Source organism: Cricetulus griseus, chromosome 3 (genome assembly GCF_003668045.3).
Source record: "Cricetulus griseus strain 17A/GY chromosome 3, alternate assembly CriGri-PICRH-1.0, whole genome shotgun sequence".
Taxonomy (NCBI): Eukaryota; Metazoa; Chordata; class Mammalia; order Rodentia; family Cricetidae; genus Cricetulus; species Cricetulus griseus.
The window spans coordinates 103,008,700-103,024,120 of NC_048596.1; the positions used below are offsets into that span (position 1 = coordinate 103,008,700).

Genomic DNA, 15,421 nt, shown 5'->3' on the forward strand with positions numbered 1-15,421 from the left:
CACACGAATGTTCAAAACAGAGGTTATGCAACACCCAAACCACAACATTTTGTATTTGGGAAAATGGACAGTACAGTGAATGCCTCCAAGTCTCCCAATTGCTGGGCTGTGAGATGGAAATAATTGTCTAATCTAATGAACGTGATTATGGCTCCTTCATTGTCTCATTCCCACAGACCCCAGGACCTTGGGAGTCAAGCAGAGACTGAGTTACCCAGTAGGCCAGGTATGTTACCTCTGATCCAAAGTACTTATCAGTACTGGAGCAGGGACCAGGGAGGCCATGTGTTCCAGGTAGTGTGCAGAACTCTCTACCAGATGGCTTTGGGCTTTATTGTAAGAACTCAGTCTGTTCATTCACTGGGACTATGGAGTTGATTCATTACTACAGCAATATGAAGCCCAACAGAGCCCATATGTCACCTTATGGGACTGCTCAGAGGATAAGAATCTGAACTTGGTAAAAATGGGTATGCAGCATATCTCCAATGAGGAGCTCACTCCTCTGTCCTCGTTTCCACCTCTGCAGCCTCCTACATTGGGCTCTGCTTCTATTTATGAAGCTTCCCTACTGTAGGCTATACTCCTTCACCATGACGCTTTCCATCATGCCACTTTCCCCATACAGCCCAACTTTATCATCACTGAGCTGCATTTCCTACCCATTATGTATGCTATGCTGCAGAACAACATGAGGAAAACCTTCCAGAGAGTCCTCTTGGACCCCTTCTGACAGTCCCCCACTTACTGTTCTCTTTTCATGTTCAACCATGCCTATGAGCTCCAGGACTTGTACCCTGGTATCCTGCATGTGAGAACGAACGCCAATCCACCATAGCTTTTGTTGTCTTGGATGGTCCTGACTAGTACCTACTTGCGGCCAGCACACCGTCGCAATACTGTTAGATGCCCAAACCCACTTACACTGCCCTCTTCACCATGCCGTGCTGCTTGAGGAGGATCCCAGGGACACCAATCCAGCTGTAGTTCTACCATCTCCTCACCAGGCAAATATAACAGGCATTACAAGTCCAATCAGCCTTTGCCTCCTGTCCTCTTATTAAGACAGGCACTACAGCTCCCAGCAGCCTTTGCCTCTTGTTCTCTTATTAAGACAGGCACTACAGCTCCCAGGAGCCTTTGCCTCTTGTTCTCTTATTAAGAAGTTCACTGCACCATCACTCAATCTCCTGCATGTCCTATACATCCTGAAAAGTATATGCATTTCCAGATACTAAAATGCCTTTTCACTAAGCCTCAGGCTCGTAGTTGATGACAGAAAATCAGAGATGACAGGGACTGACCTGGCTCCATGTCAGCACTTTGGGAAGAGTTTGTGTCCACAGGCCGTGTAGCCCCCTCTCCAAGGCCATCGGATCCTTGAGGACAGGGCCGTGTGTTCTCTGTTGAGGAAGCAGAGAGAGTAGATTAAGTAACAGCATGATTGGTTCCCAGTGCTTTCTCACCTTCCTCTCCCCAGCATCCTTTGCAAATGTATGTTAATTGGAAACATGGGGTGCAATGGTCATGAAGCAAAGCAAGTGGAGTTCTAAAACCTGAAGGCCTTGAACAAAAAGGTCATCTCCATAGACTTTCCATGGTGCAAGGCACACAGCATGGGCCTGAAGCCTTGCAGCAGTCCTATCAATGGCATGCCAGGAAAATAAATGAAGCAAGCACCTTGGCTCTCTGAGTCTCGGCATCTGGCTTAGGAAGCGGACCTGCTTCACTAAGATGTACCATATAGAGTCTCAGAGTCACTTGGGTAGGGGTTCTCCCATTAAAACTCTGCTCTGGTCCTCTTGCTATGGCAACCTCTGTCAAATCACTTTCCCTTTTTCAGCCTCAACTTCTTCATTGGAAAGGAGAAAACTCTGAACTGGGCAACATGTGAACATTTTTGGCCTAGAATTCAACAACTACGAATCTGATTAATCAGTACCACTAGTATCCTTATACAATAAGTATTTGTCAAATGAATCCAAGAAATTCCTTCCCATTTGAAAGAAAGGTAGGGAGGGGCTAAAAGGTTTTAATTAATTTGCCTCTGGTGATTGCAACAAAAGGAACTGAACACGGATCCTCAAAAGCTGCAGATCCCTGCAACATAACAGACACTTCCAAACGCTCTATGCATAAAGATCCTGCAGGCAAAGACCTGGGTGTCAAGGCACTTAATGTATCTGAGTTTTGTTCTCAAGCCATTATTTGAGAAGTTCCCTGAATACATATTTGCCAAATATACTTAGGAACCCTGCTAAGAAGTCATTATTGTCTCTTATAAGGTGAGGAATTACTAGCAATTCCCATTAAAAACAAAAATCTTGTAAGTGTGAAAATTTGCCAACTCTCCCTATGTCTCAGATGTTTCTTTACTGTAAATTCTAATTATTCTAAGCAGAGAGTAGCTAGTAGGCAGGAACATTTCCAGGATGTGCCCAAATGCGGGCCCTCCCGCCCCCACCCCAGGGTCAAGCTCTACTGACCTCATGAACTACTGCAGAGTAGAGAGAAAGAGTCTGGATAAAAACTAAAAAGGTTCCTCTAAAACAAAATACAAGGCTGGGGAGATGATTCAGTTTGAGACCTAAGTTTGGATCCCTAGAATCTGTTTACAAAACCAGGCCTGGCAGCAAGTAGTTGCAATCCTAGCTGTGGTGGGAAGGGAGGCAGCATCAGGTGAATCCCTGGAAGCTGACTGCTAACTAGCCTAGCTAACTTGTCTGAGAAGTTCCAGGCCTGTAAGAGAGAGAACCTGACTCAAACAAAAAAGTGGAAAGCAGTTGAAGAAGCAACACCCAAGGCTGACCTCTGACCTTCACTCACACGTGCATTTGTTTACCTGTACACATATGAACATCATCACACAGGAACACATGAACTCTCTCTCTCTCTCTCTCTCTCTCTCTGTCTGTCTGTCTCTCTCTATTTCTCTCTCTCATACACACACACACACACACACACACACACACACACACACACACACACTAAAAGCACATACCCATGAAGAAGATAAAAGCTATAATACTAAGTTAGGGTATGGCGCTCATTCTATGCCTCTCAAATGGATCTGGGACTTTGTCCTTGCTTTCTATTGCTGTGACAGCCACCATGACTGAAAGCAACTTGGAAAGAAAAAAAAAGATCTCATCTTACAGCTTATATAATCTAACACTCAGGGAAGCCAAGACACGAACTCAGGCCAGGAACCTGGAAACAGTAACTGAAGCAGAAGCCATCGAAGCTTTCTCAACCTGCTTTCTGACCCAGCATTGATCACAGCGGGCTAGGCCACCCTACCTCAATTAGGAAATTGCCCCACAGACTTGCTCGTCACCTAACCTAGTGGCAGTGGTTCCTCAATTGAGGTTCCATCTTCCTAGATGACTTAATGTGTTAAATTTACAAAACTAACGTGCAAAGACTTAATTCCTATTTACAAGGCCTTATTCATGAGAATATCATCCCCTGGGGCTTCAAAGAGAGCAGGAACCTGCCTTGTTCTGCTCCACCCATGGGTGAGGTTAAACATGCCCTGTATCTGTGTCTGGATCTATCCCAAATCATTTGTGGCTTTTAGGATCTAGATCTGTTGGGTTTGTTCCCAAGGATCCTGTGGGGTCCTAGTCACATCCACTGATCTGGATGGATGATGTGTGACTGAACACTTGTCCGGGTTTTAAGATTCCACTTAGCCCCTGAAGGCTGCAGGCCAAAGCTGCGCACCTTGGCTCCCCACCTGGAAGAAACTGCAGGGCTGCCATGTCTGTTCCTTTTCTGCCTTCATCATGGCTGAGGCCTCAGGGAGAACCACCCCTTTAGTCATTTGTTTTCAGTTTCCAGCCCAGCATTCCTTCCCTTTCACACAACCTCTAGCAAGCATGACAGTGTCACAATAACTGTTCATAAAACCAAAATATTCATGGTGTCCTAGTTTGCTTGCTATTTCTGTGATAAACATGGAGACCAAAGCAACTTGGGGAGAAAAGGGTTTGTTTCAGTTTACCATTTGTTATCTGTCATGGAGGAAGGCAAGGCAAGGAAGGAACCTGGAGGCAGGAACTGAGGCAATGACTAAGGAGGAATGCTACTTCCTGGATTGATCCTCATGGCCTGTTTATCCTGTTTCCGTAAATAACCCAGGCCCACCTTCCCAGGGGTGACTGACCTGCACCCTCTCGCACCAATCAATAATCAGAACTACACTCCACAGACTTGCCTTGAGGCCAGTGTTGAGGAGTGTTTTTACAAATAAGAGTCTCTCTTCCCAGGTATGTCAGATTTGTATCAAGTTGACAGAAATCAACCAGCACATATGGATGGCTGAAAAGTTTTAATACTCCATTGAAGGGAAGTGTAGTTAGGAAATGATGGCATTCATTCATTCATCCTTCACTTATTCATATGATGAGTCTGATTCTGGGTGGATATACTGAGGACAAAAACCTGACTTCAGAAACTTTACAGGCAAGGAAAACAAGATTTGGCCACAAAACTATGATGTTCCAACAGTTTCATAAGGCATATAGATAAACCATAGGCAAAGGCAAGATGGAAGGATCTCCTTGGCTGACAAACCAGAAAGGACTTAATAGAGCATGTGCTGAGGACGTTCAGTCTTGCCCCAGGGATACAGAGTGGGGATTGGATGGGGTTCTCCAAGTAAGGGTGTAAAAGTGCAGGAGGAGAAAAAAATGGCAAACACATACACTTATCGCTCAGTGTGGCTATGTTCAGGACAGCAGATATTCCAACACGGGACATGGGAGCTTCGATGCACATGGACCCAAGGGCCAAGTCAGATTGCAAGTGCTTCTTAGCAAAAGGAGGCAAGGAGGGCTTTTGAGAAGAGGTGTGATTTTACTGGAGATCTGCTAAAGACAGGTGCAGAGTTTGAAGAGGCGGCAAACAGGGCAGGAAGCTCCTGGCTATATGCTAGGTATTTGGCTGGCTGTTAGGTATTTTGATCTCATTGAGCCTTCTAAATAGCTGCAGGAGGGCAGCATTATCCTTTCTGACTTTCTGATGAGAAAGGGAGGATTTGGGGGCTCTGTAATCCTCAGCCAGGAAGCAGTGGAGACATGCTCTCAATCCTGTGTGTTCCTGTGCAAATGTGCTTGGAAGCATGTTCTGACTCCATACAGAAAGTCTACCTAACACACCTGCTGCTGCTTGTATGTCACATCCTGTATGTCCCAGGATGTTTGTGGCTCCATCACCTCCTGGGCCATCCTGAGATGCTCAACAGAGAACCCATGGCTTCTCTTAGTGTCTCCCCTAAAGGACCACAGATGAAGGGGATAAAATGATCCTTAGTTCCTTTGTGCCATTCTTCACAAAGTGAGAGGAAAACTGTCCTCTTCTCAGTCAAGGTGTTTTCATGTTCATCTTTCATTTCTCACCTAAAGCTGAGATTACAGAAGCAGTGGGCTTCCCCAAGTACCATTTGTTGTACACACAGAAACATGGGTGTGAGACAGAATATGTGAGGGTGCCAGTATGTCTTTGCTCATGGAGTAACTCACTATTTTAGCCCAAAGCAATGGATCCACCTGTCAGTGGTCTGAAACTTCTGAGCTATGAGACCAAGTGAGTCTATCCTTCCTTAGCTGGCTTTCTTAGGTACTTTGTCACAGTGACATTAAGTTTAACAGATGCTCCAAGGGCATGGACAGTTCTCCAAGCAATCCTCCCTGGACAGTGAGTTCATCCCCGAGCCCACCTGGAGCATCACCAGCTCCCTGGCTTGGGTGCAATCTCCTAGCTTCTTATGCATTCTCATTAAGTGGAGGTGAAAATAATGGATGACACAGGATAACTACCAGACCCTTAGTACATCGATGGCAGTGGACAGTGAAATAATTACTTCTGTTTATTTATCTATTTTGTTTTTAGAGAGAGTTTATAGCTGAGACTGGTCTCAAGCTCACAACATTTCTCCTGCCTTAGGCATTTGAGTGCTCTTCTTTTAATATACAATGCATGAGCATTGCTGGCCCCTCAGTGAAGATGCTGTAGTAATGAATATTGTCTGACAGGATCTAGAATGACCTGGGAGACAATTCCTTGGGCATACCTGTGAGGGGGTTTCTTTACTGGATGAATTCATGTGGGAAAACCCACTTTTTAAGTGTGGGTAGTGCCATTCCATGGGCTGGGGTCACAGACCACATACAAGGGAGAAAGCAAGCAGCGTTCACCTCTCTCTCTTTCCTGGCAGCACAATGTGACCAGCTGCCTCAAGCTCCCACCTCCATGAAGGACTGTGCCTTCAAACTGTAAGCCAAAACAAGCTCCTCCTTCCTGGATCTGCTTTTGTTGGGTATTTGATCACAACTATCATCTCAGGTAGTTGAACTTCTTCCCAGCTGAAGAAATGGTTGTAGGGAGGAAAGAAGTTCTGAAACCACACTGAGATGTTCATGCTCTTGTTATCATCTTCATAACCAGAGTCTTGCCATTATTTGACCTTTAACTTTTCTTTCCTGTAGTCTGGATGCTTCTTGGCAATGGACACCACTTTTGGATTCCTAGCCCATTCATGTCTCTCCCTTCCACATTAGCTGCCTTATTTCTGAGACCCAAACAAGCCTCAGAGTCTTCAGTTCTTGTGGGATTTCCTATCACCAGTCTGTTTTGAAGAGGGACTTATGCCTTCCAGAACACAAGCAATCCTCCAGAAAAACCATCTTGTTATTGTATAAATCATTAGCTCAAAATATTTCACCTTGTTGCTTCGCCGAGAGCTTTGGTTTCTAATCCAAGCCAATTCCACGTGCCAATCTATTTGATAACATCTTAATATTGCCAATTTTCCCAGCTCTGTGCCCAGAAACAGACCAGATTGCGAGGTAGGGGAGCCAACAAGGCCTAACAGGGGAAGCATGGAGCATCTGAAGTAGATCCAAACGCTCATCTGAGCAAGTGGGTGCATCCCTGTGCAGTGCAACATCAGGATGAGTACTTGGTAAAGGTTAATTTCCTTCCCTTCCTCTGTCTCTGGAGAAAAATGAAGCCATGAAAATCACAAGTCAACAGGAGAAGAGAAGACATACTGCATGCCTGAGTTCACTTACAGTTCCCACTTGAAGCCTATCTCCCTCCCCTAAGCGAAGCCGATTGTATCGTTTTTTTTATTATGGTAGCTGCAGTTGCTGGTGGTACAGTGTTCAGATCACAGAGTAAACACACACACACAGTCATATACAAACTCACCAACACAGCCTACCTCAAGCCCAGAATGGCCCCTTCTCCAAAGAGCAAGGCAGTAATAGTAGCCTGAGCCAACCTGGATTGTCCTACTTGGGACAGATCCAGGTGAGAGCCCTGTGCTTGCCTACATGCCTTCTTTCCCACCTGACCTCCTCTCTGCGGCCGACCGTGAAGAGCAACTCAGGGGCCCATTGGTATGATGGAATGTCTTAAGGTGGGCAACCATACTTTTAAAACACTTATAGGGGGAAATAAAGGTAGCAGATGGCTTTATGGAATCTCCCTATGAATTTATTTTATTATTTTATGGCCTCTTTCTTGTTCTCTCTCTCTCTCTCTCTCTCTCTCTCTCTCTCTCTCTCACACACACACACACACACACACACACACACACACACACTATGTGTGTGTGCATATATAGTTTCCTAAATACGTATGTCGCTCTGTTCTCAGGCCTATAAATTTTTAACTAGATGTCCTCATTGTGAGGGAGTGAAGGAGTCTTTTATGTAGGGCCTCTATTGGAAAAAGCAGCCACCTCTAGATATATGGCAGAGAGGATGTGTGTGTCAGCTCTGCTCGTGTGAAAGCAGGTTAGACCTCATCTGCCATTTTCTTGTCTGGGGGTAGTAGTCAGATTTTTCTATTCAGTATTCTCTTGGGTGGTTTTCATGCTTATGCATGAAGTGGCTCACAATGTCAGCCATGGCATGCTATGAATTGTGAGACTTCCATAGGTTTGCTGCTCAAATCTGACGTGTGTGTGTGTGTGTGTGTGTGTGTGTGTGTGTGTGTGTGTGTGTGTGTATGTGTGTGTGTGAAATAACTGAGAAGAGATGCTGTTGCAGGGACCCAATAAAGAGAGGGTCAGCTGTGTCCTCCACACAGATATGTTTGAATCCAAATCATCAGTAGGCGATAGGCCCTTCTGTTGCTAATCAAGATGAAACTACATAATACAGGTAAACTGGTGTCCTTAGAAAAAGGAAATGTTGGCACAAAGGAAATGTGCTCATAGGATAAGAGCATATGATGATGGGACTTATGATGTCACTGGAGAAAAGCTTGGAACAGGTCATTCTCTGTTCCAGCACCTTCAGGGAAGCCTAGTACCAGTGTCACTTTGGATCTGGGACTTTCTGCCTCCAAAATTGTAAATAAACAAATTTCTGTTCTTCTCCCATTCCCGTATATGGTTTCCATACAACAGCCTTTAGAAAATCATACAATGGGTGTGGTCGTTAATCTTGATGTCAACTTGGCAGGCTTTGGAACCACCATGGAGATCTCTGGGCATGTCTGTGGGGGAGTTTTTGGATTGGCTTAATTGAGGAGAAGGACCCATTGAGAATGAGGGCAGCAGCATCCCATGGGCTCGAACCTCAGACTGAATAAAAGGAGATATTGAATGAGTACCAGCTTTCATCTTTCTCAGCTTCTGGACTGTAGACCCAATATAGTCTCAAGTTCCTGAGGTTCTCAACCTGTGGGTCATGACCCTTTGGTGATCGAATGACCCTTTCACAGGGGTTGCATATTAGATATCCTTCATATCATCTGATATTTACATTACAATTCATAATAGTAGCAAAACTACAGTTATGAAGTAGCAATGAAATACTTTTATGGTTGGGGGTCACTACAACATGAGGAACTGTATTAAAGGGTTACAGCATTAGGAAGGTTGAGAACCATTGGAGTATATGTTCAAGCTGTGAGCCACAAGGAACCCTTCTCTCCTTCAATTGTTTTGGTTGGGTATTTCATCATGGCAATGACAAAAGTCTGCAGGAGAGAAGGAAGCATGTGGATGAAATGGCCAGACCAGAGCCACCCACAGCACAGGACAAACTTCATAGGACTAAAACTTCTTCCTAAGCGGAAGTAGAAGAGATCTGGGTGAACTGGGGCTGGAGGCCTGGGGTTGGAAGTCATGAGGGATTTGGCTGGGCAGGTTGGGGGCAGGATGGATGGCAAGAGTAATGAAAGTGTCTTGACTGGGGGATGGCATTTTGGTATAGGGAGAAACCTGGTGCCAGGGAAACTCCCAGGAATCCACAAGGATGACCCCAGCTAAGACTCCTAGCAATAGTGGAGAGGGTGACTGAACTGGCCATCTCCTATAATCAGTTTGGTGACTACCTTAATTGTCATTAGAGAGCCTTCATCTAGTAACTGATGGACAGATGTAGAGATTCACAGCCAAGCACTAAGCAAAGCTCCAGAGTCCTGTTGAAGAAAGATAGGAAGGATTATACAAGCCTGGGGGTGGGGTGTCAAGGTTATGACAGAGGAACCCACAGAGACAGTTGACTTGAGCTCCTGCGAACTCAGTGACTTTAGACCATTAACTAGGGAGCCAGCATGAGACTGACCTAGGCCCTCTGCATGCGTGTGACAGTTGTGTAGCTTTGTCTGTTCATGGGGTTCCTAGCAGTGGGATCCAGACCAGTCCCTGGTGCTTGAGATGGATTTTGGAACTATTCCCCATATGAGGTTGCCTCATCCAGCCTTGATTTAGGGGGAGGAGCTTGGTCCTGCCTCAACTTGATGTGCCATGCTTTGTTGATACTATGGGATGCCTGCCCCTTTCTGAATGGAGACAGAGGAGGAGTGGATGGTGGTGGGTAAAGGGGAAGTTGGGGGGGGAAACAGGAGGAGAGGAGGGAGGGGAAACTACAATTAAGACGTAAAATGAATGAAAATGTTTAATTAATAAAAAATAGAAAAAAACAAAACTACATCCTAACTGTACTGCATCTTTCCCTCTTCTCCATTTGGCTCAGCCAACTCTTGGTTTCTAGGAGACAGTAGGAAGTCACTTTGTTGTAAGCATAATGGACTGGGCATGGGGATGGGGTTCTGTTACCTCAAATCTCAAATTAATAGTAGTCTTTCCTAATACTGCTGTTAATATTTCATAGTTATTATTGCCATCAGAGTTAAGAAGAAGAGTGATAGGAATGATGCCACTTGATGTTGAATCTATTAGTCTGGGGGCCGAAGGCCATGGGTTCCCACTGCTGCAAATGCTGCCTTAACACATCCCAGGCAAAATCAGACTGGTCCTGCCCAGTCGCTGCTGCTGCCTTGCACAACCTAATCCTCTCTCTGCTTCCTTTAATCCAGCTAACAGGCAGAATAAAATTGGAAAGGATTTTCTTTAGCGAAGTTATGTCTTTCTTCCCGATCCAAACACAGTTGTGTGCCTGGGTCCTTGCAATGCTGCAAAGCCAAACAAAAACATCACAAAGCTTTTCTCAGGTTTCATGGTGTTCTCTTGGCTGCACCAACTGAAGGACCTTCGTTTCCTCTGTTCTCTTTGGGTTTTTTTTTTTTCTTCCACATCTACCTCTGTCCAGAGCTCTTGTGCTAGCAGTAAGTGCTCTCAGCAAGCAGAGGAGGGAAACGTGCTTACAGAGCTGAAAGGCTGGAACTGATTACCCTTCTTGGACAAGAACTGAAGCCCATGATGCAAGTGCACTGGCTTTCCTAACAGCTCCTGGGCAGGGCCCTTGACAGCAGAGTGTGCCTGGATAGTGGGGTGTGAGTGATGGGCTTGATCTTATATATCAAAAGATAATCGTTCAAGGTCCAGCTTAGCCTCCAAGGCTGCCATGTGGTAAGGATGAACAGAACCATTCTACCTTGAAGATCCCACGAAAGAAAAGAGGCATGGTCTTCTCCAAAGGAGTGGGGACAGCAGTTACACACAAGAGCCAGAACTGTTGGCTACGAGTGTGACATAGTTCACTGCCCCCCTCCCCAGGGACAAGGGAAATCCTGACTTTCAGTCTTTCTATTCAGGAGATTGCATGGGAACAAGATGTCTTTATCAAGAGGTCAGTTGTTGTGTTCGGAGAAATTGGGAAAGATCAGGTTTCAGGAATGGAGGGGCCCAGCTAAGCGCTGGACAGAGCCTGTTGGTGCATCTGAGAAGTCTGAACAGACACTGAGCCTACTTGGCTAGTGGCTGCGGATCCACCCCCCACACTGCCATTCTCTGCTCTGCTCTGTGGGAGCCTGTTTTCTCAGTCTTCCTGCTCACTGGCTTCTGGACAGGTTTGGCTAATGAAAGATCCTGAGCAACCAGAGTCGCCACCCCTCCCTTGCTCTGTCTTAGACACTATGCCGAGCAGTAACCACATACCCTCTGTTGTTTCTGGTCCTGAGAGGTGCTCTACAAAGTGGTTCTAGATCCTTCTCCTGATTGTTCTGGCTTCTGGAATCTAAAATGTCACTTTCTCATTGTCCTTCCAGCCTAGAAATGATAGGGATTGCCTGCTTCAGCTGAGCTCTGGACAGTTTCTAAGCTATTTCCTCAATTCTTTGACTAATTTCCTGTATTAGAGTCCCTCTGCTGAAACATCTGGAATGGTTTCTGTTTTTCTGCCTGGACTTGAGCTGATGAAGGTACTGAGGAAATCTGCAGGTGGAAGTGCTGCTTGGCAAATCTCAGGGAGAGAATGTACCAGTGCAACAAGAAGGTCAGTGTGTGGCTAAGAAAGGGAGCTCATTATGGACTTGGCCAGCAGTTAAGCTTCCAAGCAAATGAGCAGTAGGTGAGGCATGTATGAGGATGAGAAGGAAGCTTTGCACAAAGACAGGTAATGACATGTAGTCAAGTCTTAGCGTGTGTGAGAGAGTTGCATGTGACTCTCTTCCTGGTAGATGAACATAGGGAAAGCCAACTGTCAATCAATCCACTAAATTCCAGTAAGTTCCACTGTGACTAACAAACTCTTGGGGAGGTCAGAGTGTCCTGTTTCAGGGAAGCCTGTAGTTTAATGAAACCAAAGGTATAGAAGAAGATATCATGCTGCAGAGATGGTGAGATGTTTACTATGTAGCTTTGGGGATCATGTCTGGGTGGACAAGGTACTGGATAAAGTTAGCCTCCATCCTTCCAAACTCAGAAGGGTTGAGAGCACCATGTCTGCTAGAGAGGGATGTATGGGGATGGGAATATAATGGGAAATCTTTCCATCATCTGGGGCGGTCAATTCTCCGTTGAATTCTATGAGAGAGGGAGGAAGCCTCTCTCTTCTAGCTATGATGGGCTGACCATTGAGAGGTAGCCTTTGTTAGTCAAGAAGCATTTGGATATTTTTAAAAAGTATATATGAAGAGACAGACACCAGCTGGAACCAGAGACCAAACAACAACAACAAAAAGACCAGAAACGAAGGCACAAAGCCCAGCAGGCTCTCTGTGTGAACATGTCTCCTGGGTGGCAGGCTCACAGCAGAGGCCAGCTTCTCACAGTGAGAGCAGGGGTTCTGGGATCTTGTGACACATTTGCCTTCTATCTCTGATCAAGCCTTTGTCACAGATGGCCTTTTATTGACTGACCCAAGTGTTTGGGACCAATGTCCTCCAGAGGAAGTGCAAGGATGGCCGGGTGTGGGACATCAGGCCTGTTAAAGAACCACTGCATATTCACTTCCCTGGAAATTGGCCCCAGGGAGGAAATCAAGACTGAGACATCAACACAGTCTTCCTGTCAAGCTCAGCATTCTTGTCCACCTACTCAGCTGTCCCAGGCTCATCCAGGTGGACACATGCCCGAATTATTCTAGTAAAGATGAGAACATTACCCAAGGAGAAACCAAGAGACAAAGAGTTCCACCCAAAGACAGGGAAACCCAGAATATCCAGAGGGAGAAGGTGCTTAACAATGTCTCCCCCTTCATTTTTTAACCTTTTAGTCACACACATCTTCCATGATTAACATAAGAATTTCTGAAGTTATAGATTTCAAAAATACTATGAAGACAGTACCGAGAATCCTCGATAACCTGCAGTGAGTTTTCCTCATAGTAACCTTTCATTACTATGCTTCATTTGCTCCAGATGATCAACCGATCTTGGGAAGTTATTTTAACTGATGCCTATAATTTATTCAGCTTTCCTGGCTTTATATCTAATGCCCTCTTCTCTCCCAGGATCTATAGCAATGATACCTAATTGGATTTAGTTGTCATATTTAGTTGTCCTTAAGTTCCTCTTGGTTGGACCACTTCTTCAGACAGTACTTGACAGTTTGGGGGAAGCAATGAGAAGGAAGGTCCTTGCAGGATGCTTCCACTCCAGTGGTTAAGGTTGATTAGCAAGTCGGCAGAATCTACAGTCACTGAAGGAGCAAACCTCTGGGCCCGTCTGTGAGAAAATTCAAGATAGAACTGCTGAAATAGAAAGGCTCATACTAAATGAAAGAGACCCCATTCCATCAGCTAGAGTACTGCACAAAAATGCAGCAAATGAGCAGAGAACCACACCAGTTTTCATCCTGTTCTGCTACCCAGCTGTGTAGTGAATGTGGTATTCCCATCACCATGCCTTCCTCACCATGATAGATCGAATGCCCTCAAGCAAATAGAAACACTTCTTCCCTTAGCTTGCTTCTTCCCAGGCAGTCTGTCTGTCCTGGCTAGTTTTATGTCAACTTGACACAAGCTAAAATCATCTGAGAGGAGGGAACCTCAATTAAGAAAATGCCTCCATAAGACGGGTCTATAGGCAAGCCTGTAGGGTGTTTCCGTAATTAGTGATTGATGGGAGAGGCTCCAGTCCATCGTGGGTGGTGCCATCCCTGGGCTGGTGCTCCTGGGTTCTATAAGAAAGCAGGCTGAGGAAGCCATGGAAAGCAAGCCAGTAAGCAACACTCCTCCATGACCTCTGCATTCTCCTATTTCCAGGTTCATGTTTGAGTTTCTGCCCTCGCTATGTTTGATGCTGAACTGTGGTTTGGGATAAGCCTGTTTCTTCCTCAAGTTGTTTTGGCCATGGTATTTTTATCACAGAAATACTAACCCTAACTAAGACACCATCATGACAGCAAGGAGAGTGTCTAACCCACACATTATTGGAGTGTGTTTGGATTGCTCTTTGAGGCTATAGGACCCGGAAGGGTGTCTCTCTCTTACATGTGCCCTTACATGTCTCACTGTTCCTTGTTATAGAAGTGATGCCTGAACCACTGCTGGGGCCTCTAGCTGATATCCCAGACACAGAGCAATGGTATGCATGTTGTCACCACAGCATCTATACAGTCCTGGTGTCCTTATTCCTGGGGATGCCATCAAACCCTCACAGTCTGGCTACAACCCACATCTCCTGAGTCTTGAATTTTCCTCCACCTCTTTCTCTAGCCTTGCTAGAGAGTTCTCACATCTCTCAGACTTATGATTTTGCCCTTTCCCTCACCAGATATATTCTCCTGCTGGCTGCCTGGAGCCACCATTGAAAGTCATAGGACAGCACAAAACCACTCATCTTGAGAGCAGCATTTACCCCATGTCTCTGTGCTGTGTAGAGGGTTCTAGTTTAATCCTGAACACCTTACTCTACCCAAGGCCCCAGTGCCTGAACTGAAATGGTTATTAACTTGTTTTTTGTTTGTTTGTTTTGGTTTTTGTCTTCCCTGCTACAAACTTCCTGATTTTGGTCTGTCCCCCGCCACCACCCTGACATTAGATGGCAAATAATTTTTAAAAACTTCTGGATGAATGCATGGGCTCCTGATGCATTTTGCACACTTTTTTAGAGTTGTCCAGGCTTGCCTGTTTCCTCAGGTGGATAACAAAGTTCTGGAAAAGGACAGATCCTGCTTCACAAAAGAAGCCTGATAGCAAAGCTGGCAGTTAAGTCACTTCCTACAGCTTTTTTTTTTTTTTTTTTTTTTCAGAACACACTGGATGTCACCAGCTACTGTTATTTTGTTAGGACATCACCTTGCCCTCCCTGCCGGAACATCCATGCAAGAGTGTCACCAGACATCTAAAATCTAGCAACTTCTCAATAGTGGAGAGACACTTTTCTGTTTAGAGCTGGGTTTAAGATGAAAACCTCTCACTTCTATGACTCTGCTAAGGCAAAACCAACAGCAGTTCTGACACAAGAGGGCAAGTGTGACTGGTAGGGACCAGAGACAAGCTCTTGTGCCTCAGTTTCCACATCAGATACCCATGTAAGATAAACCTCTACTACCATGATGGGGCAGGTGCTTAGAGGGCAGAGGGATCCAAGCACAACAGTACAGTATTTCAAAGAGAGGTGCAATAAAGAGGAAATGATTCTTTGCTCCTCATCAGCAATGCAACTCCATTTCGTGTTTTCTGGCCTTGTGACATTTGACTGAGGAGAACCTTGCTCAATCAGTGGAGAGAGGAGGAAATCCATCAAGTTCAAGTAGAACTTTTGTCGCAAA

The 15,421-nt window shown here is 45.4% G+C and overlaps 1 protein-coding gene across 2 annotated transcripts in view; it reads right to left on the reverse strand.

Moving 5' to 3' along the window:
• Positions 1-15,421, reverse strand: part of Tenm4 (teneurin transmembrane protein 4) — a 719,910-nt gene that overhangs the window by 498,043 nt on the left and 206,446 nt on the right. For both annotated transcript variants that reach the window (XM_027407666.2, XM_027407667.2), the window contains exon 3: positions 1,305-1,403. In XM_027407666.2, the coding sequence (XP_027263467.1) occupies positions 1,305-1,314 (10 nt within the window). In that variant the 5' untranslated portion in view covers positions 1,315-1,403. The remainder of the gene's footprint in view (positions 1-1,304; positions 1,404-15,421) is intronic.